This window comes from Rhodotorula paludigena (assembly GCF_050403205.1).
Source record: "Rhodotorula paludigena JCM10292 DNA, Rt_paludigena_JCM10292v1_ctg9, whole genome shotgun sequence".
NCBI lineage: Eukaryota > Fungi > Basidiomycota > Microbotryomycetes > Sporidiobolales > Sporidiobolaceae > Rhodotorula > Rhodotorula paludigena.
Window position 1 is genome coordinate 287,375 of NW_027481449.1, and position 21,601 is coordinate 308,975.

The following is a 21,601-nucleotide window of genomic DNA, read 5'->3' on the forward strand; positions in this document are numbered from 1 at the left end:
CGGAAGGTGCGGGCGAACGAGCGCGAAGCCGCTCGAAGACACTGCTGAATGAGTCTTCGCATTTTCAGATGGCTGGATCATCTACGAACCCAGAACAGGCTCTGTAACAGGCGAACGAGCCTAGTTCTTGGCAATGAAGGCGGTTCCAGCGGCGATGTTCTTCTTGAGGTCCGGCAGGCATGCCTCGAGGAGCTTCTGCTCAGTCGGGTGGAGCTCGCCGACCGGGTGGATGGTGCCGACCGTGCCCTCGGCGGTGAGCGAGACGGGCGAGGAGAAGAAGTCGACGCCCTGGTCCTTGTACAGCGGCGACTCGACGTACTGCGCGAGTGAAACCGGCGTCAGACACGTCCTTCGGCCTAGTAGAATGCAGCACAAGTCTTGCGCAAAGAGCTGCAGCGTATGGGTGGATTTGGAGAGCAAGAAAAGAGTGAAAACGCACGGTGCAGAGCTTGACGTCCTTCTCGCCGTTCATGGCGCGGAGGAGCGAGTCGGTGAAGTCGGCACCGGCTGCGAGCGAAAGATATCAGCATGACAAGCATGCAGAGAGCCATGAAAGACGGAGCGCACCGTAGGCCATCGAGAGGGTAGCCGAGCCCGCGCCGTCCTTGGCCTTGACGACCTCGTCACCGCCGAACTGGATGCGCTTGACGAGCGCAGCGAGGGTCTCGCCGCCCTCCTCGACAACCTTCTTGCCAGCGGGGAGCTGCGAGAGAAGGGGGACGATCGTCGGGCCCGAGTGGCCGCCGACGACGGGGACGTTGGTGTCCTTGGGGTGGGTGCCGGCGATGCCCGAGAGGAAGGCCGAGGCGCGGACAATGTCGAGGGTGGTGACACCGAAGAGGCGGGTCGGGTCGTAGACGCCGGCCGCCTTGAAGACCTCGGCGACGATGGGGACGGTCGAGTTGACCGGGTTGGCGATGACACCGATGCGCGCCTTGGGCGCGACCTTGGCAGCAGCCTGGGCGAGGTCACGGACGATCGAGGCGTTGGCCTGTGAAGAATCGGAGCGTTAGCGAGGTTCGGCGCGAGGCGAAGCAAGCGGATGAGCACGCACGTTGAAGAGGTCGTCACGGGTCATGCCGGGCTTGCGGGGCATGCCAGCGGGGATGATGATGACCTCGGCACCCTCGAGCGCCTTCTCAAGGCCACCGTCCTCCGGGCCGAAGCCAACGCACTGTCAAGGGAAGCAAGGGGGGGCGATGGTCAGCATTTGTTCCTCTTGCTGCGCTTGTGGCGTGGTGCGGCGTGTGTCATTCTTCCGCAAACTCATTCCAGTGCTCGGCGAGCTGCCGCCTAGCACCCTCGACGTGGAGATGTTCGCCGAGGAGGTGCAGCTTCGGCCTGCGGTCCAGCGTTCATGAAACGCGTTGAGCTCGCGCGCCTCCCGCCCTGAGCTCATGCGCCGACTCCAACTGCAGCATGCCCCTCGCCGGAGCGAAAAGTGCGTGAGGATCCCCCCGAGATGAACAGCGAGAGTAGCCGCGGGCGACTGATATGTCGATCTCGGGCGCGCAGTGCGGCGGTCGCGCACTCTAACGCCAGCGCTCGAGCACGAAAGCCGTAGGAGCGGAGCGTGCCCAGCAGGAAGCTCCCGATGCGTGGCCTCACCTTGGACGGGGTGTTGCAGTGGTCGACATCGGCGGCGACACCGGCGGCGAGGCGGATGTCGTAGAGCGAGAGCTTGGTGACGAGCGGGTTGAGCTTGAGGAGGAGACTGAGCGGCTGGCCGATACCGCCTGCCCGCGCGTGCGTGTCAGCCTGCAAGCGTCCCCTTGGGAGGACAGAGGAGGACGAGACGTGCCGGCGGCACCGAGGACGGCGACGTGGCTCTGGGCCTTGGCCGAGGTCGAGAAGGCGCGCTTGAGGCTCTGCGTGGTCTGGCGGACAGCGAACATGGTGCGGCGGATGCGTGGAGACAAGGCAAGGGCGGCGGCGAGGGCGCGGGCACTCTCGGAGCGACCCTCGCCCATCCGCGCACGGGGATTGCCAGGCCAATGCAGGTAGTGAACGAGACAACAGCAAACTACTACACGCAACGGGAACCGCGGGAACGAGGCGAGCAGAACACACACACGCAAAAAAACCCATGTACCTCCGCGGGCAAAAGTCCTTCTCCTCGACCCTTCGCCGCGCCCTCGCGCGACTGCCTCACCCCTCAGTCTCCATCCGACAGCAGCACCGTCTCGACGACGTTTTTCGTCGAGGACCGCGTCGCCCTGGCCGGCGGGAGCTGCGCCGAGGATGGGAGCGCGGCAGCCGGCGGGCCGAACAGCTCCTGCGACGTGGCCTTGCCGCCCTCTGCACGTGCCGACGCCTCGTCCTCGCTGCTCTCTTGCGCCTCAACCGACGCAGGGAGCGCCTGCGGGCCGAGCGCGCGCTCGAGGTCGATCGCGGCAGCGCCCGTCGGAGCAGTCGAGTGCCGCGTCTTGACCCTTTTCTTCGGGCGCTTCGGGTCGGGGCGCTGGAGCGGCGCGTCGTCGTCAAGCCCGTCTTCGCCTTCGTCGTCGTCGTCGAGACGCACGGGCGACTGCGGCTGCGTCGACCCGAGGTTGCCCAGCTCGTCGGCGCCGTCGTCCTGCTGCAGCAGCGGCGCGCCGAGAGCAGAAGGACCCGGCTCCATCGGCGGCGAGCGGTAGTCGCGCAGCCCCTCGAGGTATGGCGAGTCGGCGGGGAATGCGGAAGAGTCGCCCGCGAGAGCGGCAGCGCTGGGAGGAAGGCGGCTCGCCGGAGGCGAAGAGTCGGAAGCAGGGCGCTTGTTGCGCTGCTGCAGCGGCGGCTCGATTTCACCTGTCGAGTTCGGGTGCTCGAAGCTGAAGCGCGCCTGCGGATCCGGCGGCGGGACGTGCGAGTGACCATACATCGCACGGGCCGGCTTGGGTTCCGAAGCTTGCGCGGTCGCGACGCCCGAAACCTCCGCCTCGTCGACCTCGGCTTCGGGCGGCGGGAAGACCTGCTCGTTCTGCGACTTGCGCGGCGAGCCGGAAGTCGACGACTGGTCGTCGCGCGACAGGTCGACAACGGTCGGCGGCTCCGTCTTCGCCTTGCCCTTGCCTTTGCCACCGCGGGTCTTCGCACGGTTCGACGGGTCCGGCGTCGCCGGGCGGATCGGGCCAGATTCGTTGTCTGCAGTCGCCTGAGTATCGGCGGCGGGCGGAAGCGGAGGCGTGAGAGAGCGTTGGCCGGAAACGGCAAACATGTCGACATCGCCACCGGCATCATCGACGTCCTGTCGCTGAGGCGGAGGCGCGGCCGCAGGCGCAGGAGGCGGCGCTGCGAGCGTGGGCGCCACAGCTGGAGTCGCGTCGACTGACTCGCCAGCTCCAGTAGCCTCGGGCGCGCGCGCCGCAGCAAGCTTCTGGCGCCGGCGCTCCTCCTTGGCCTCGCGCTCCTTGGCGCGGATGGGCTCGATGTACGCGCGCCACTCGTCCATGAGGCTCTTGACCTGCTCGCGCATGACGGCGCGCTTGCTCTGCGCCTCGTCGTCTCGCCACAGTTGCTTGGTCTCCTCCGTAACAGGCGCGCGACCTCGCTTCTTGGTGTACTGCGCGTCGGCGGCGATCAGGTTGAGGTAGTGGTCTGGCGCCGACAGGAAAACCTCGACGTAGTGCAGCAGGTAGAGGCCGCAGTCCCAAGTGTTGGGCTGTTGCGGAACCTGCGGAAGATTGACGCCCGTCAGCACGACGTGACATCCCCGAGAATACAGATAGGACGCACATCGACGCGGAGGATGTTGGCCTGCCTCCAAGCATCCATGGTGAGGTCCTGCCGGCCGAGTTTAGCCTGCGCTTCGCGGACGAGGTACTCGGCGAGACGCCTGCCGACAGCGTGGTGCGGTCCGCCGAGCGAGTCGAAGGTGAGGATCCAACAGCTGCAAGCGGAAGAGTCAGCTCAGAACAGTAGTGGGCAAACGCGAATGCGAGCCGAACGCACTCGTCGATCTTCTTCACCCGCTCATTCACTCCCGCAGCACTCGGCTCGACGTCCATCGCCTCCTGCTGCTCGCGCATTTTGCGCTGCTCCGCCTCCTGCGCGCGCTCCCGTTGCCGCCGCTCTTGCAACTGCTGCTCGCCTGTCGGGTCCGGGTCGCGCGGTGCGAAGCCGACGGCAGCGGACTGTGAGCCAGCGGGAGGCACTGGCTTGGTCGCCGTGCGGACGAGATCCGACTCGACGCGACGGGCATCGCTGCCGCTACTCGACGACGTCGACGTCGTCATGTTGCTTTGTTCCGACGAGGTCGACTTGCCGGGCTGCATCGCTGCAGACGACGGTGCGGCAGACTCGCTCGGCTGGGCAGGTGCGTGCTGCTTGACGCTCTGCGCAGCGGCCTTGGCTTCGCCCTCGACGACGTCGTCGTCGTCGTCGAGAGTGATGTCGGCGGCCTTGGACTTCGCCCGCACGATTTGCTCGATCTGCTCCGTTACGACGGCCGGCGCGCCGGACGCTACTGACGAGGCCGAGTGCTGCTGCGGAGTCGCCTGCGAAGGGTCGGAGTCGTCGAGAATGATGTCTCCATCGTCATCGCCGTCGAGAGGGAAACGAGTGTGCACGCCAGTCTGGTGAAGCGGAGGTCCTCCTCCGACAACGTTCGGTCGCGGTTGCAGGAACGAAACGTCGTCGTCGTCATCCTGCTCCATGCGCGCAAGGTCGTCCTGTTGCGTTGGTGTCGGCGCGGGCTGGTCTGCTGGCGGCGGGCTTGCAGTGGGCGAAAGCATGTCCTCGTCGCCGAGGAGCGCGGGGGTCGTCGCGCCACTCCTGGCCATGGGCATGCCATCGAGATCGGGGTCGGGCTCGACTTGCATCGGGTCGAGGTGCGCGGCTTGCTCCTCGCGGCGCTCCTTCGCATCGATGTCTTGCTGGATCTTTGCTTGAATACGACGTTCCTCCCGTGCATCGGCTTCGTCCGCCTCGTCGATGTCGTCGCCGTCGTTGCCGTCGCTTCCGTCCTCGTTGCGGTCCGCCTCGGCCTGTCGCACTCCCCGCCCGCTGCTCGCGCCGCGGCCGGTCTTGCCGGCGAAGAAGCGGCTCTCGAGCTCAGGACTGTCGGACGGCGCGCGAGAAGCCGGCGCACTTCGAGTCTGGGGCTCCGTCGAGGCGGTACCCTCGCTGTCAACGGTCGAGACGCGCTTGCGACCCGACTTGCGCGGCGGTTCAGGCGTTGGCTGACGGCGAAGCATGGCTGCGGGGTTCACGATGATCGCGAGGTACCAATGCATGCTGTGCACATTCGGTGTGTCAGCAATGCTCGGTGAGACCGCCGAAACGAAGCGTACTACTCGTTGATCGGCACGATGATGAAGCGTTTGTCGAAGAGGTTGACGCGCTTCGTCCACTTCTCGACGAGCAAGTACGGATCGGCGCCGCCCTTCTTCGACGTCGAGAGCTGCTTGTAGAAGAACGAGTTGAAGAGGTACGTCTTGGGAAAGATCTTCTCGTTATCTGGCCGAGTCGTATCCTTCTGTTTGATCTCTTCGAGGATGCGCCTGTGCCGACAGGATGTCAGCGCACTTGCGTCGAGAGCGATACGGTCCGGCTCATGCGACACGCACTTGAGTCCGAACTCGATGAGCGTGTCGTTGAGGAACTCCTCGTCTTTGAGGCGCTTCGTGTCGGCATAGGTGACCGAAACCGACGGCCGGCCGATCGGGTACTCGATGACGCTGGCGTAAAGATGGAGAGATCAGTACGCGGGTGGCGAGTTCGAGAGAATGGGAGCATACACTTCTTCGGGACGATACAGCTCTTCCGAAGGCGAGGGCGGACGAGCCTGTTGCGCGACCAGCTCGGAGATGCGACGGCTGGCCGAAGCGTATTGAGAAGTTGATTGGCGCGAGCTGCTGCGACGCGGAGCATCTCCGGAAAGAACGACGTAGTCGTCCTGCGCGTCGGTGCCGAGCTGGAGCGATTCATTGCGCTGATGCTGCACATTTCCGAAGCTGCGAGATCTGGGCATGAGCACGTACACAGGCATGAGGAGGCGCAACGCAGCTTACCTCAGCTTCGGCTGCGCGGGATCGTCGCCAGACTTGGCCTTCTTCGACGCGGTCTTCTTGGCTCCGTTCTTGCCCGCGCGACTCTCGACCGCGCGAGCATATTTGTCGGTCTCCACTTCGAGGCGCTCGAGGATATCCAGTATGACCTTACTCTTCTGAGCGCTGCAGTCATTATACGAGTCAGTCGAGACGTCCAGCGGATCGACGTGTGAAAGCAATGCACCTCTGTTGTTGCGCACCGCTCGCCGTATCGTTCTTGCCGTTCCAGGCAGACACGAAGCGGAAGAACTGGTCAGGCTGGCTGTCGGGGTACTGGTCCCAGACGTTGTGGTCGCCATGCGGACGCGACTTCTCGGTGACAACGAGGTGCAAGGTCGGTTCATCGATCTCTGCGTGCATGCGATTATGAGCCGAGGGTTTCGTCGGCAGGAGCAGCCAACGATCCACGCACTGCCGAGCCCACAAGGATGCATGAGCTTGTCCACGACGGCGTCATTGCCTTTCGTGTTGAACCTGATCTCGACGAACGCATACGAATCTCGAACGGCGTAGGAGACGACTTGGACGTGTTCCTTCTTGATCAGAACGACGTCTTCAGGCGCCTCGCCTGGCGAATGTCGCCGAAGCGTGAGCTCGTGCCGAGAGGCCGGTCCGGACGCATTTAGTACGGCGGAGTACGCGCTCGGGTAGTTCTCCACTTCGATGCCCTTGCGACCGAGCATATAAGGCCGGAGATGGACGGTATAGATGCTGGAGACGCTCGAGACGGTGGTGGACTGACTCTTGCCCTTGCCCTTGGCCTTGCCCGCCGCCATCGCCTCTTGTGCAGCGCGCGGGACCTTGGACTTCGCGCGCGTCGATGCGACGGAGTCTAACTCGCCGTCGTCGGTTGGTGCGCCGTCGACTCGGCTCTTGGTCTGCGCGCAGTCGATGCATGAGTGAGCAGGCAGAAGCGCAGAGCAGCAGCTGCATTCATCGCATCGCACCTTCCCCTGCAGCCCCCTCATCGTTCCGAGCGGCAAGCTTGAGGGCCCACTCTGCGCACTGCGCTCTTCGTACTGCCTGATCTTATCGCGGACCTTGACGCCCGTAATCTGCGCAGCGACTTCGGCCGAGTTCTTGAGAACCTTCGAGCGATGCTCTTCGCTTCTTGGCGCTCCGTCGAGCTGAAGATCGTCCGAGCTCGTGTCCGCCTCGAGGTCGTGCCCGGCAAAACGACCCGGCAGGCTCTTGCGGTTCTGCGCTGAACCGCGCTCGGCCAAACCTGCCGCGGGGGCAGGCTCGCTGCCGCGGCGCCCGCGCCCCTTGGCCTTGCCGTTGCTGCTCTGCTGAGCGACCGGGTTGACGGGCAGCTCGTCGTCGTCCATCTCGTCGGCGTCCTGAATCTCGTCATCATCCGAGTTTTCGTCGCTCGAGTCGATTTCGACGAGGTCGAGAACTTCGGGGGCAGCCTTCTCCTTGCCTTTGGCCCTGCCATTCGATTTGGCCGGCGCCTGGCGTTTCTTCGTTCCGCCGCCGCTCTTGCCCGTCGCATCGTTGGCCGCGCGCGATGCCGCTTGCCGCTCGTCGATAAGGCGCTGCCGAGTAGCGCCAGTGAGCTCACGCGAAGTCGTTGGCGCATCCTGGTCCATGTATTCCATGCGGCTGGACGAGCCAGACGCGACGGGTCCGCCGTGGAAACTGCTGGACGAGACGGCTGTCGGCGTGACTGCGCACGCACGAGCACGAGAGTGAGCTCGAGAGACGGATCGGAATGAGCTGAGCTGGAGAGGCGGCGTACAGGGCTGCGTCGGCTGCTTCTTGAACTGCAAGCTCGATATCGCATTCTTGCCCGTCGCATCCTCCTCGTTCGCCTTCCTCCTCGCCCTTGTCGCGGCGCCGCCCCGATTACTGGTCGAGACGGAAGCGCTCATAGCGCTTGTGAACACGCGATTCGGGGCCGCGCCGCCCGTCGCGCGCTTCTGCTTCTCCTGCGGCTTACGCTTCGAGTCGCGCGAGGCAGGCTCGCTGTCATCGTCGTTGAAGTCGCTCGAGAACCAGCCCGCACCGCCAGCGTTGTACTTGACCGTGGAGTAAGTGGACGGGTCTTGCGGGCTGAACGGAGTCGGCTTGGGCTTTTGACCGCTCCCCATCTCGTTGTCGTCGTCGCTGAGCTCGAGTACGCGATCGGCACGATGCGCCTGGTTCCCGGGCGGGAGTGGAAGGGCAAAAGGCTGGACCTCGGGCGAGGCGCTGGAGACGACGTCGACGAGAGCGGACGGGCCAGCCGAGCTGGTATGATGAAGCGAGGAGGAGGGATTGGCGGTGCTGGCCGAAGCGAAACCGGGGGGTAGTTCCGGGCGGAAGCGATAGCTCTCGGTATCGGGGCTCACTGGCCGAGTCTGAATGTGCGGGGAGTGCTGCGGGCCGACGCTGGGAGCGGGACGGCGATCGCGGCCGGGATGTTGCTGAGCGTTCGACTGGCCGATGGGAGGATAGGGGCGAGCTGTCGACGATGAGGTCGTCGAGTACGCGTAGGGGCTCGCTTTGATGGCAGGGGCGAAGTTCTGACGAGCCGGAGGGCCGTAGTGATGCTTGACCTGAGACTGGAGGAACACGCCACTGGCCGCTGCTGCGAACCCAGACGTCTGCTGAGCGGGTTGAGGCCGGGTCGCACGATAGTCTCGAGACTGATGCTGCTGCGGACCGACACGGAAGAGCTGATCTTGTGGAGGGAGGGGAATGCGACGCTCCGGCTGCGAGACGAGCGCAGGGCCGTTCCCTCGCGCCGCGTAGGTGCTCTGAGGCGAGTCGTAGGTCGCGCGTGGCTGTTGCTGCAGGTTCTGGTAGTTGTGCGGAGCGGGCCGGTGCGGCAACTCGGTGGGGAACGTCGGAAAGGCGCCTGGCAACTCGAACGAAGCGCGAGACGAGGAGACGTGCGGCGACTGTGAATTGTCGTGGTCGTCGCCCGTGAGGTCCACAGTAGCGTGTTGATAGTTCTGCTTGTGTGCGATCGGTCAGGCGGCAGCACGGTGTCGCAAGGACGAGGAGCCGGTCGAGGAGAGGCATGTGAGCGATGAAGTCAGTCTCAGCGCTTCACGGCGACAGGAGGGCTAGAGGCGCACGTGTACAGGGTATCTGTCGTTGTCTTCGCGCTGCATGCGCTCGCTCCCACCTGGCCGCGGCGCTGAACGTGGCCGGGCTCGACGAAGGCGAGCGAGTTCAAGCGGCAGCGAGCGAATCGAACAGGCGCAAATCTGCGTGCACTACGTCCGCAGGGCCTGTGCGAGTCTGGCGAGCTCGCACTCGTCGTGCACGAGAGAGACGAGCGGGACTGGAGAACGGAGCGGGTCCGGAAGTCGCGTCGAAGTCGTCTGTCAACGACGCGCGCGCTTGCACTTTCGCAGAGGACAAGTCTCTAGCAGTCTCAGAAGGGGCGAACGCAGCTAGTCAGAACAAGCAGTCGCGTTTCCGGGGCCTCTGCCACCCTTCGTTGTTCGTCCTCCATCCTCCTCTTCGCCAACCATCCGACCGCACAAAGGCACTAGACAAGAGAGGGTAGAGAAAAGACACAAACAGTGAACAAAGGAAAGGTGAAAGACCGGCCTAGAGTGGTCAGGGAAAAGAGGGAGGAACGAAAAACAAGCAACTCCGCCCTGCGCCAGCAGCCGTCTGAGCGAAACGGCACCACCTCCGAAGCTCCGCCAGGCGCCGTTTTGTTGCCCCCAAGATGCGTCGCCTATCCTCCCGCCGCGCTCGGTACGTGCCTTGTCGAGTCGAAGCCCCACGAGCGCTCATTGCCCCTGCCCACCCGGCGTACCGTACCCGTCGAGCCCCGGCTGGATAGCCGGGACTCCGTTCGTGCCATACGCGCCCGTCGCGCCGTACGCGCCGGCGTAGCCTGCGTAGGGCGACGCGGCAGCCGACACCGCCGGGTACGGGCTGAACCCGCCCGCAACGCCGCCTGCAGGGCGCGCAGGCGCAGCACCGACGGGGATGTCGGCCGGTGCGCCGTACTGCTGCTGCGGCTGCGGCGAGGCCGAGCCGCCGAGCGCGGGCGCCACGGCGAGGTTGGCGCGCATGAACGCCGGGACCGCCTGGCGCTGCTGGGCGGGAGGCTGCTGGTGGGTCGCGAACGACGCCGCCCCGGGTGCGGAGGAGTAGGCCTGCTGCTGCGGGAGCGCCTGCGGTACAGCACCACCACTCAGGCCGGACGGGCCCGCCTGCGCCTGCTGCGCCTGCTGCTGAGCCTCCGCCTCGGCACGCCTGCTCGCAGCCGTCCGTGCAGGTGCGTCGCCGGGGAGCGGGTCGAAGCTCAGCGGCGTGCCGACCTCGCTAACAGCGGGCGTGCTCTCGAGCCCAGCGGCCGCGGCGGCGAGTTCCTCCGCCTGGCGCTCGAGCGCGGCTTGGCGCTCGGCCTCTTCGAGCGCACGGTCGGCCTTGGCCTCGGCGAGCGTCGTCGGGAGGGCGAGAGGCCAGATGGGAAGCGAAGTGGTCGAGGTCGAGTCGGAGACCAGGGGGGCGAACTCTGGGGGCGACACACCAACAAAGAGCGTCAGTTCCTGCGCGTCGGAACGGTCGCGCCACAGACGGGCCAACGCACTCTTCTCAACGCTCAGCACATAGCCGACGAGCGAGTGCAGCGGCAGGCCCTCGAGCCACTCGCGCTTGACCTCCTCGGCGTACTCGGCGTCCCTCTCGCCCTCCTTGCCCTCGCCCTTGTCCTCGCCGGCGCCCGTCGTCCACTCGCCCTGCGCGACGTCCAGTGGGGCCTTGGTCGCGGCGATTTTCGCGTCGCACACGCTGCAGAACCACGGGAGGACCGAGTCGACGACCGAAGCTTCGATCTGCGGAACCGAGCACAGCTGGTGCCAGCCCTTGTTGCACGCTTCGCAGATGACGAGCTGTGCGAGGGACGAGCGTGAGAGGCTGGAGGGCGATAACGGGAAAGTAGACGGAAGGGACGCACGCGGTTCTCGGGCGGAGAGTGACCCTGGCGGCAGACCTCGCACATCTGCATCGATGGAGCGGGTCAGCGCGGATAGGATGGCCAAGCTACAGAGAAGAGCGTACGAGATGCGCATCGAGGTTGATCACCTGCGGAGCGCGCTTCTTCCTTTGGACTTTCAGGTCGACAGCGGGTCCGCGTCAGCGGGCGGGTCCCAACAGACTCCAGATGAGACGCACTCGTAGGCTTGTTGGTCGGAACGAACGACTTGGGCTTCGAGATCTTGCGGCCGAACTTGGTCATTGGTCCAATCTTGCCCTCCCCGCCGAACTGCACGCGGAAGAGCGTCAGCACACCCTCACAGAATGCGTACGAACGCGTGAGACGCGTCAAACGCGATGAACGCACGTCGTCGTCCACCTCTTGGTTGAGGTCGACGCTCTTCGTCCCATCGTCGTCCTCGCCCTCGGCATCCGTGTCGCTCGGCGTCAAGTCGGCGCCGTAGTCCTCGTCGTCGCTCGACACCCTCGCGCGCTTGCCGCCCCGCCCGCGTCCACGCCCGCGGCCGCGCCCCCTCCCGCGCGCCTTGGGCCTGCCGCGCCCGCTCGCCTCGCCCGTGGCGCCCGGCGTGCCCGGCAGCGAGCGGTTCTCGGTGCCGGGGACCTTGCGGGGGCGGCCGCGCGGACGCTTGAGCGGCGGCTGCTGGCCGTCAGTGCCCGGCTGCGGGACGAGCGGCGCCATGTTCTGCGGCGCCTGGTTGACGGGGATGCCCGGCGCGGGCGAGAAGACGGGGCCCTGCGGTGCGGGTGCGAGCACCGAGGGGAACTGGGCGATGTTGGGCTGGCCGGACGCGCCGGGAGCACCGACGGCGAGGGCAGCACCATGCGAGGGCTACGCGAGGCAAGGCGAGCGGTGTGAGTGTGCGCCGTAAGCAGTAGAGCAGCGGCGAGCAAGACGCACGTCGCTGTAGTGCGAAAGGGCCTGCGGAATGTCCTTGAGGTCCTCCTCGAACTGCAGCGTGCCGTGCTGCTGCTGCTGCTGCTGCTGCTGCTGGCCGGCAGCGGGCGAGTCTGCGTGCGTGGGGAGCACAGCAAGCGAGACAAAGTCAGTTGAGCTTTCGTTTCTGCTCGCGCGGGCGCCGACGCGGTGCCGCGGGCGAGCTGCCGGCGCGTGTTTGCGGCCGCGAGCGAGCGAGGCGAGCGGGCGATGCGGGCGCAAGTCGCGCAAGACGCACCGACGGGCATGTCCATGGTGGGCCGAGCGGGCGCGCCGAGTGCGTGAGAGTGCAGGGAGCGCAGCAGTTACTGTACGGCCGACCGAGTGCGCGGCGCGAGTTCTGGCACTTGTTCGCCGGGCGAGGGGAGGGGAAAACGGGGGCGCACCGCAGACCCTGGCCAGCGCCAGGGGCGAGGCGCCTCCCTCGTACGAGCCAATCACGCGCGAGTGCGGGGTAAGCCTGGTCGCTCGCCTTCTCTACCTCTCTCCCGCTTCGCACGAGGCCAAGCTAGAGATGCGGCCGAGTCCTCCAAGCTACCTTCGGCTGCTTGCCCTGCCGCTCTCGCGCTCGGTCAACCCGTCGACCCCGCCACCGCCGTTCCTCCTTCACGCGGTTCGGCAGTCGCTCGTCTCGCCCACAGCCGACGATTCGCAGCCCAAGACCCGCCAGTACCTCAACCGGGCTATCGGTAAAGCTGCAGACCTTTGGGCGGGGCTCGGGAAGGCCGATGGCGGGTGGAAGAGGAAGACCTACGTATGTCCTCAAAACATCGCTCCTCCTGTCAACGCTCGCTGACAGAGACGCATGCAGGATCTCGGCGAGCGCATGATGGACCGCATCGAGTACGAGGAATGGGCGCTCAAGGCGATCGATCCTGCGTTGGCACCGAAGCTTCTCTCCTCGAGGTCGTCCTCGTCCGATTTGCCCTCAAAGCCCGCACAAGGTGGTCAGCCGGAGAAGGAGGTAGGCTTAGCTGTTCTACCGAAGCTTTCTTGTCAGTGCTGACCTGCGCGATCCCCAGGTCGAGTTGCTCTACCCGCCTTCGCTCCTCCAGGATGAGCAAGCTCTCGTCGCTGCGCTCAAGGAGCAGCTCGACCACCGCGAGCCTCATCACCGCAGTGCCATGTGGCGGTGTCTTTTGTGCGTGCAGTCTGTTCCCATGCGTCTTTGCTGAATGACTCACAATGACGACGTCTTCCGCAGACTATCGCCGCTCACCTGGCCGTTTGCCATCATCCCCATCGTCCCCAAGTCTGTCTACTCTCTCATGACTCACCAGTCCCCGCTGCTGACTGTTCTCCTTTCAGTCTCCCGCTCTTCTACGTTCTCTGGCGTGCATGGTCGCACTTCAGGGGTGAGTCGGCTCCCTCTTGTGATCTTCGAGTCGTGCCAGGCTCACGCCGTATCCTTTGCGCAGCATGGAAGGCCTCGCAGTACCTTTCGTCCCTGATCGGCTCGCCTTCGCTCCGCCTCCTCCCCTCGAAGGAGCTCGACGAGATCTACTCGGCCGCCTCCTCGTCCGACCTCCTCCTTTCGCTCGACCGGGTCCCGAGGCTCGTCAAGCGCTTCGGCATGGACACCGAGGAGCAGAAGGAGCTCGAGCGCGCCGTTGGTCAGAGCGAGGCGCGCCTGAAGCAGGCGACGGAGGCGCGGCAGGCGGACAAGAAGCAGGACTAGACTTGAGCTCACCCTTCATAGACGGCTACCCCCGAATAGACACTCCTCCACACTCTGCACACCGCGCTAATGCCCCCTCTTGTAGCACTCCAGACACCGCCCCGCTCGCGGCGAAGGGCCTCGACCTTCGCAAACACCTCCCGTCGCTTCTCTTGTCCCTCGCTCGATCGTCCAGCTCGACCCGCTCTCTCTACACCGCTGCGTGCGTTCTCTGCCTTGACAGGCGTTGCTGGCTGCGTTTGCCCTCCCGTTTGGGTGAGTGCAACGCCGAAGGACAGGTGCCCCTTTGTCCCATCAGCGCCATTGTCCTGCTCCTGCTCGCTCGCTGCGGCGACTCTGCTTCTTCGCCATTGCGAGCGACGCTTCCTCGCGCCCGGAGTGCGCGAGATTTGATCGGGCACGACCCCTCGGTGCTCGCCGCACGCGCGTTCCCGAGCGCTCGACCCCCTCGCTGCGCCGGGACGACGAGCTCACGAAGCGAACAGATCGACCACGTGCCTCTCGCTGCTTCTCCTGCGCTTCTCCTCCTGCCACACGCTTTGCTTGCAGACGAGATGAGCTCTCGGCTGAACGCGTACGAGCACGGCAGCGGGAGCAGCGGCGACGAGTCGGCCGTCGACAGCGAGTCACCCGTCGCTAGCCTCGGGCGACGAGCGAGGCGCAGGACCGAGCACGGGCAGCGCGTGGCGCGCCGCACTCCGAGTCGCACGATTGTGCTCGAGCAAGAGCAGGTCGCGCCGGGTGCGCTCGGCGCGAGCGAGGGATCGGGAGCGCGTGCGAATGAGGGAGTTCGCGGCGAGAGCACGCAGGACGGCGGCGTCGGACTCGGACTCGGCCTGTCTGTCAGCCTTACGGCACAGCCTGTAGCTCTCTCGACCGAGGCGGTCGCGGGACTGGTTGAAAGGGAGGCAGCGGGAGGTGGGTCGCTTGCATTCCCATAGACTTGTCTCGTGGCGGGCTGGCTGTCCGGCTTGCTTAGGCTTGCTGAGTCCCATTTAAGTCCACACAGACACGCGCGAGCACCAGGAGCCGCTGTGCCCAGGCCGTCTTCAGACTCCGTCGTCTCCCCGACTCGCGCCAAACCCGAAGCGCCTGTCGACTGCGACGACCTCGACGAGCATGACGGCCAGCAGCAGCGGCAGCTCACAATCCCATGGAAGCATGAGTCCGCGTAGACCATCGCGCGCCTCGCCCTCGCAACGCTGGTCGGCAGCGAGCGCCGCCAGCACAGCACCAACGAGCCATGAGGGCTGTGCGGACGAAGACAAGCGCAGCCCTGAACCGCTGCTCAACTTTTCGGCCGCTTCTTTCGCTTTTCCTCTGCCTCCGTCGCACCAAGCCTCAGTGCGCCGCCACCGCAGTGCGAGCGGGCTCAGCTCCGCCTCGATCGGTGCCGCCTCGTCGTCTCGCTCGTCCCTGTCCCCTGCCTCGCCTCCGCCAACAGGCCCGCTACCGCCTCTCCCTGCGATGGCGACACCGTCTCATCGCGACGCACTGCGCAGCACCAAGTCGCACTCGAGCTCGTCCGGCTCCGGAACTTTCCGCCCGTTCGATTCTTCCACCGGGAGCGACGCTGCCTCCTTCATTTCGACGGCGCCTTCAACGCTTCTCCCAACCTATGCCTACGCGCGTGCCGACCCTCCGCCACTGCCTCTCGAGCAAGGCTTCATCCCGCCGCCGCTCGACCTCGACGACGAAGAGAGGCTGATTCTCGGCACGCTGCCGATCTTCGCTCGCGGCGCAGGTACCGCAATGGCCGAGTACGGCTGGACGAGGGCGGAGGAGGAGCTCGAGGTCCGGGGAGGGAGCGAAAGACGCGACAAATGCAGCTTAGGAAGGTCGACGCCTGGCCTCGAGCGCCCCATGTCGCCTGCGTCCGTCCTACTCGCACCTATCCCGCGCCCAGCCGTTCCCGTGCCGCGTTTGGAGCAGGCTCTCCCCTCCGTGCCGGTGGACCCGAGTCGTAGCTCGAAGCGAGCTTCGGTCTTCGCCACGCTTGCAGCACCTTTCGCGGTTCTCTCGCGCAGCCGCAGCACTGGAGGGCTCGCTGTGCCCGGCGCGTCGGACGACGCGAGACGTGGTCACCGCCTTTCGATGATCGGCGAAATGGACTCTTCATCGCCGTCGCCGGCCAGTTCGATCTCGCGCTCCTCCTCCTCTGCGTCGGGCCAGGAGTCGCGCCTGCGCACACGCTCCACTCTCTTCGGCACACTCACTTCGCGCCCGCTCTCGCGCGTCACTGATCCGGCCCTTAGCGCGTCGACTTCTGCTCCGTCGCCTGCCGCACTCACCCACGCTTCTCCGCCTACGATCCCTCACGTCCGCTTCGCTCGCACCCCACCCGAGCTCGCCGCACTATCTTGCGGGACGCCCATAGCCGAGGATGAAGTGAGCGAGAAGGCCGCGCGACTACTTGGCCTCCCGTCCTCCTCCTCGCCCTCATCGCACGCATCGCCAATCCCCACCGCGGCGCCGAGTCCGCCTCCCGCCTTGCACGGCACTGGACCGACAGAGGCGCAGCGCCGCTACGCGCGCGCGAGCCGACGGGCGGCTGCGCTGCTCGGCTTGCGCGGAACGTCGAGCTTCCAGGCGCAGGAGGTCGAAGTCGAGGACAGGAAGCAGGGCGCGTGGGTGCCGCACTGGGCGGAAGAGGTGGCCGCTCAGAATTGGGAGGCGAGGGAGCGGGCCGAGACCCTGCAGCGGGAGGCAGCGAGGGACTGCCGACGAGCAGCGCGTCAGCTGGCTCGGCAGTCGGGCAGGCGAGGTCATCGGCGGAGGCGTCAAGGCCGAAAGCCAAGGATTGGGCCACGACGGACGACTCGGCGTACCCCGCGAGCCACTCAGAGCGCCCAAGTGCCGGGCACTCGTTCTTCGATGCCGACTCGTCGGACGACGAGAGTCCCGTCGTCCGCGTTTCGTCCCGTTTTCTTCCCCTTTCAGCGGCATCAAGTGCGTATGCTGAGACCGATGAGCCGAACTGTCACGCACCCAACCTCGCGCCGGTACCGCAGACAGCGCCATTCTCGCCTCGGCCCTTTGAAACGCAACTTTCGTATCGCCGGTCTCTGCACGTCGCTCGCTCGACGTCGACCCTGCACCCTCCGCCCGTCCCGCCACCCAAGAGTGCGCTCCCGCCTCTTCCGCGAACGCCTGACCTAGGTCAGCTCGAGGCAGAGCTCAGGTCGTCGTCCGCCTTCTCGCGTTCCTGAGCGGCACGCTCTCGACTTTCTGCTTTGAGCCCCTCTCCTTTGTGTAACATCTCTTTCTCCTAGCTAGCCGACCCCCTCGAGCCTAATGTGCTGGCTTTGTTGTGTCTTTTTCGTCCATTCCGCCCAGCCTCCGTCCTCTTTGTAGCCTTTCCATTCCCGCGCCGAAACACGAGCCGCATGATTTCTGCCTCGCACTCACGACGTGTCGCTTCACAGGATCAGCAAGCGGACACGACCAGCTGTTGCGTATGGAGCACAGGCTCCCTTGCCTACTTTTTGAGCAGCATCGCGCGGAAGTCGTCTTGGCTCCTGTTCTCCGCCTTGGGCTGCGCCTCGCCGCTCTCGCCCCCACCGCTCGGCGACGCCCCGCTCTGCGCCCTCGCCGCGACGAACGCCGCTCCGCCGCGCCCTCCGCCCCTGCCCGCACCGAGGCCAACACGGCCCCTGCCCCTCCCGCCGCGCCCGCGCCCTGCCTGGCGCGGCATGAGCGACGCACCGTCTGGCGTCGTCGAGCTCGGCGCGACGGAGCGCGGTGGCCGCATGGAGCGGTTCTCGGCGCTGAGTTGCACCGGCTGCGACGCGATGGTGAGCGTGTCGTGCTGCATGAGGAGCTTGCCGACGTCCTGCGCGGTCAGGAGCGCGTCATGTCAACTTCGCGGCACTCTGCGAAAGGAGTGTCCGATGAAGCAAATGAGGTCTGCCCCGAGACGCACCCCTGGGTTTTCGAGCAAGACGACCGCCTCTGTCGAGCCGGCCACGTAGTTGACCATCCGGACGGGCGCGAGCTTCTCGAACTCCTGCTGGATGATGGCCTCCTGTGTGTCCGGCAGCAGGCCCTTGACGCGAATGCCGCGGTTCTCCGTCTCGGCGCAGGCGCCCGGCGCGCCGCCCGTCGTGCTGCCTGCCGCGCCGAACTTGCCCGTGCCCGTCGCGCGCGGCTGCGCGATCGTGACCGACATGTGGCGCTTCTTAAGCTCGTGGTTGTTGAGCGCGAGAGCAGCCTGCGCAGATGCCTGTGCGAATTCGCGGCGTTGTCCCAAGTCAGCAGTGCAGTCCGGAGAGGATACGTGGCAACCTCGAACGCGGTAAAACACGCACCTCGTCCTCGAACTCGACGAACGCGAAACCCTTGCAGAAGCCCTTGTCGTCCTGCGGGACCCTCACGCCGACGATCGGCCCGCACGGCTCGAAGAGCTTGCGCAGGTCGGCCTCCTTGACCGACTTGGCGAGGCTCGCGACGTACAGCTCGCGCTGGTGCGCGTTGGCGTCCGACCGGCTCTTCTTGCGCGACGGGTCCGAGATGAGGACCGAGAGGGCGTGGCCCGGCTCGAGTTCGGTGCCGTTGAGCTCGAGCGCGGCTTGCGCGTGCGCCTGTGCGTATGTCCTCAGAGGGTCAGTCTCTGATCGGCCTGGTGATGGCATGAAGGATGGACAGGGTGGAGGCGACAGACGCACCGGGTTGGCAAACTGGACGTAGCAGAACCGCCTCGTGTTCTTGAACCGCTTGCTCGGCCAGCGAGTGTCGAAGATGGTGCCGTACTTCTCGAACAGGCGCTCGACGGCCTCCTTGTCGTACGATTCGGGATAGTTGGTCACGTAGAGGCACGACTGCCACGCGATGTAGACCTCGATCTCGAGCGAGTGCACGCGCTTCTTGTCCTTGGTCTGCGCGGCGAGGACGCTCTCCTGCGTGGCGCGGGGCGCGCAGTCGTCAGTCTAAGTCGCGAGAACACACGTAGAGCAGGGAGGCAGGGTGCACCTTCTCCATGAACTCGATCTGCGCGTACGTCTTCCCGCCAATCTCCTTGACGTGCAGCTCGCGAATCTCGCCGCACTGCGCACCACTCGCAGTCAGCATGCGGCCACGTTACGGATGCAAGAGGGACTAGGGAACGCACGTCGCGGAAGAGCTGCCGCACGTCGTCGTCGCTCATCGGGCCCGAGCTGATCGCAAACACGGTCGAGTGCTCGCGGTCGCTGCGAACATGAGCAGCCGTATAGCCTCCGCATCAGTACGATGTGCCAGCGGTGACGACGAGAGGACCAGCACGCACCGCTTCTGCTCCTCGGGCTCGTGCACCCTGACCTTCTTGTTCCCCTGCTCCCCGCCCGCCGCTGCCGCAGCCGGACCAGCAGCAGCGCCCGGGCTGCGCTCGCGCTTCTTGCTCCCCTCGCCCGCGGACGTCGACGCGCCTGAGCCTTGCACGGCAGAGGCGATGAAGCTATCTGCGTCGGCGGGGGCCGACGCGGCGGCTTTGGCGGCTGCTTCGGCCGCTTCCTGCGCGGGACCGATAATGCACATGCAGCGCGTTAGTCCGTGCGTTGCGCAACACAGCGAGCAATCAGAGCGTCGCTTGGCGATCGGGACGCACCCTCGCGCGGCGCCTCTCGAGCCCCTTGCGCTGCCTCTTGCTCTTCGCGAGCGCAAACTCGACGTCTGCGAGGGTGCCGCACTCGAGCTCGAACGCGACCCACGCGTCGAGGAGGTACTCGGGGTAGTCGAGCCCGCGCTCGCTGCACCCCGTCGTGTAGACGCTGTGCGCCGTCGCGTACGCGCCCATGCGGCTGCGCGCGCAGGACGGATCAGCGCGACGGGCATAAGGGAGGGAGGGAGAGAAAAAGAGAGCGAGGGGACCCACGTCTCAAAGTCGGCGCGGCCGTACCACACGGCGTAGCTGTTCGGGCGCGCCTTGGTCAAGCTCTCCCACAGCGCGCGCGCCTCGTCGACCATGTGGAAGCGCTCGTACTGTACATCCCCACCGATGACGTGCACATCAGCATGCTTGCTCACGGGCAAGACTGAAGGGCGAGACAAAGGAGGGGACGCACGAGGCGGATAAGGTATTTCTCGAGGCGCGTCTGCGGGTCGCCCTTCTTGTGCACTGCACCATGGCGACAACGCGTCAGAATACTGTCCTTCGTCAGGGAGGAGAAGGAGGAGCCGCAAGGCACGAGACGCACCGCGCTTGGTCGTTTCGATCCCTTCTTGCAGCACGCCGAGCGCGAACCCGACGAGTTCGGCATCCGGCCCGTCCGAGCCCTCTGCGCTCGCTTCTGCGCGTGTGATACGAAACCATCAGTGCGCGTTCGTCAGGGCGTCGCGAAGCCTTCGCCGCGAGAGAGAAAGGGCGAGACGGACCGCGGCGCTCCATCTCCCTGCGGTAGTAGCTCGCGCGGGCGTGGTACAGCGCGACGACGGCGTCCATGTCCTTGTCAAAGAGGCGCGTCGCGAAGGCCTGCTGGAAGAGCGCCTCGATCGCGTCGGACGCGAGCGAGAGCTTCTCCTGCTCGGGGGGAGAGGGTCAGAAGAGGCGACGCAGAGGTGGGAGAGAAGGGGATGGCGAGACGGACCGAGATGCGCAGAGAAGAGGTCCACAGGGTCGAGGACGAGGGGAGGAAGCGCGTCGCGCGCTGTGCGACCTGGAGCAAGTTGGCGTCCTTCTCCGGGATCTTGTGCTGCGTGCGCGTCCGACCCCGCGCGTCAGCCCGAACCCTCTTACACGCGGACAAACGAGAGGGGAGAAGACGAGCGACGCACGAGCCACTCGAGGTAGGCCTCCCACACGTCGTGGTCGAGCGGGTGGTCGCGCGCGGCGCGCTCAAAGAGGGCCTTTACGAGGGGCGTGTCGGGGCGCTTGACCTCGCGCTCCCACGCGATGTAGTCCATGTACGCCTGCGCGGTGTAGCCGGCCGCTTTCTGCGCACGCGAGCGAAATGTGAGCGTCCCCCGTGGAAGAGCAAAGGGGAGGGGAGGAAAGCGGGGACGCACGAGCTTTTCCTCCTCGGGGTAGCGCTCGTCCGACTTGCGCGCGGTGGCGCTGAAGATCTTGTTGGCGGCGGGCAGCGCTTTGTCGTAGTTGTCGTTGTCGAACGCGGTCACGAACGACGAGTACGCCGAGAAGGTCTCGGCGATGTCTGCGCGCGTGTGGGCGGGTCAGTGCGTGTGAATCAGCGGAGGGGAAAGGGGAGAATGGGACGGACCGAGGTGCGGGACCTTGAGGCGCGCGAGGTAGAGCTGCTCGACTTGGACGAGCTGGTCGGGGCTGCATCCGCGTGCAAGAGAACAGGTCAGTCAGCCGTGCGTTCCGTGTGCGGGTTCCCTCGACTCGAACGCACGTCGGGTTCATCTGCAGGTGTGTAGACGAGTCAGTGAGCGCTATTTCCGGGGGGCATGAGCGAGTGCGCACCTGGAGGAGGTCGACCTCGAAGTCACGCCAGATGGTCCACAGTTTCGAGCTCTCTGCGAGGTGGGTCCCGCCGAGGGCGAGGGTCTCTTGACAGGTCGCGCGGACCTCGTCGAGGCTGAAGACGACCTGGAGGAGGTCGTCCGGGGTGCCCGACTCGCGGGTCGCGGGCTGCATCGCGGCATCCTCGTCGTCGTCGTCGTCGTCGCGGTCTTGCAGGTTTGGCGGAGGGGCGATGCCGTGTGCGGCGTAGTAGTTGGCTACGGTCCAGGATGCCCACCTGGCGAGGAGCGGGACGGAGGCGGGGTAGTCGCGGGTTGCGGTGCGGAAGAGGTCGACGAGGTCGAGGAAGGGCTGGACGTCGTCGACGGGGCGGATGGGGAGGGCGGCGGTGCGGGTGCTGATCCAGGCTGCGTAGTCTGATTCGGCGAGGGGCAGCGCTTGGGCGTACTGTGCGCGGGTGTGCTCGAGGTGGTCGGGGTGCGCGGCGAGGGCGAGGGCGAGGCGGTGGGTGTGGAGCTCGCGCGAGTAGGGCTGGGCGGCGAGCTGCTCGGTGAGCTGCGCGTACTCGTCGGGCGCACCCTCTGCGTCGGCCATGGTCGCGGCGAGAGCGACCA

General features: G+C 66.0%; 6 protein-coding genes across 6 annotated transcripts; 2 read left to right on the top strand and 4 right to left on the bottom strand.

The window, feature by feature from the left end:
• Positions 1-120: 120 nt before the first annotated feature.
• On the bottom strand, positions 121-1,895 carry JCM10292_000958 (malate dehydrogenase; the record flags this gene model as incomplete). Its single annotated transcript, XM_076647476.1, has 6 exons — positions 121-318; positions 440-507; positions 568-991; positions 1,055-1,174; positions 1,609-1,736; positions 1,802-1,895. 6 exons carry the CDS (start codon positions 1,893-1,895, stop codon positions 121-123), a joined length of 1,032 nt encoding a protein of 343 aa, XP_076507011.1.
• A 260-nt stretch (positions 1,896-2,155) lies between these two features.
• On the bottom strand, positions 2,156-9,130 carry JCM10292_000959 (uncharacterized protein; the record flags this gene model as incomplete). Its single annotated transcript, XM_076647477.1, has 12 exons — positions 2,156-3,652; positions 3,715-3,868; positions 3,931-5,214; positions 5,271-5,480; positions 5,547-5,657; positions 5,718-5,933; positions 5,991-6,152; positions 6,214-6,379; positions 6,442-6,907; positions 6,977-7,698; positions 7,771-8,968; positions 9,095-9,130. 12 exons carry the CDS (start codon positions 9,128-9,130, stop codon positions 2,156-2,158), a joined length of 6,222 nt encoding a protein of 2,073 aa, XP_076507012.1.
• A 633-nt stretch (positions 9,131-9,763) lies between these two features.
• Positions 9,764-12,167, bottom strand: JCM10292_000960 (phf1/phf2 family PHD finger domain-containing protein; the record flags this gene model as incomplete). Its single annotated transcript, XM_076647478.1, has 8 exons — positions 9,764-10,497; positions 10,573-10,873; positions 10,939-10,983; positions 11,043-11,092; positions 11,157-11,247; positions 11,326-11,808; positions 11,878-11,987; positions 12,152-12,167. 8 exons carry the CDS (start codon positions 12,165-12,167, stop codon positions 9,764-9,766), a joined length of 1,830 nt encoding a protein of 609 aa, XP_076507013.1.
• Positions 12,168-12,427: 260 nt separating this feature from the next.
• MRX19 (Mrx19p) lies at positions 12,428-13,591 on the top strand (the record flags this gene model as incomplete). The annotated part of the gene is made up of 6 exons (XM_076647479.1): positions 12,428-12,667; positions 12,725-12,877; positions 12,936-13,054; positions 13,118-13,165; positions 13,222-13,268; positions 13,332-13,591. The coding sequence occupies 6 exons, from the start codon at positions 12,428-12,430 to the stop codon at positions 13,589-13,591; spliced, it is 867 nt and encodes a 288-aa protein (XP_076507014.1).
• A 1,467-nt stretch (positions 13,592-15,058) lies between these two features.
• JCM10292_000962 (uncharacterized protein) lies at positions 15,059-16,631 on the top strand (the record flags this gene model as incomplete). Its single annotated transcript, XM_076647480.1, has 3 exons — positions 15,059-16,218; positions 16,446-16,540; positions 16,603-16,631. 3 exons carry the CDS (start codon positions 15,059-15,061, stop codon positions 16,629-16,631), a joined length of 1,284 nt encoding a protein of 427 aa, XP_076507015.1.
• A 438-nt stretch (positions 16,632-17,069) lies between these two features.
• Positions 17,070-21,581, bottom strand: PRP24 (U6 snRNP complex subunit PRP24; the record flags this gene model as incomplete). The annotated part of the gene is made up of 18 exons (XM_076647481.1): positions 17,070-17,423; positions 17,514-17,813; positions 17,899-18,171; positions 18,256-18,486; positions 18,560-18,634; positions 18,699-18,777; positions 18,855-19,078; positions 19,173-19,365; positions 19,440-19,546; positions 19,630-19,682; positions 19,762-19,854; positions 19,940-20,084; positions 20,152-20,256; positions 20,339-20,497; positions 20,570-20,715; positions 20,782-20,843; positions 20,917-20,927; positions 20,988-21,581. The coding sequence occupies 18 exons, from the start codon at positions 21,579-21,581 to the stop codon at positions 17,070-17,072; spliced, it is 3,204 nt and encodes a 1,067-aa protein (XP_076507016.1).
• Between the last annotated feature and the right edge of the window lie 20 nt (positions 21,582-21,601).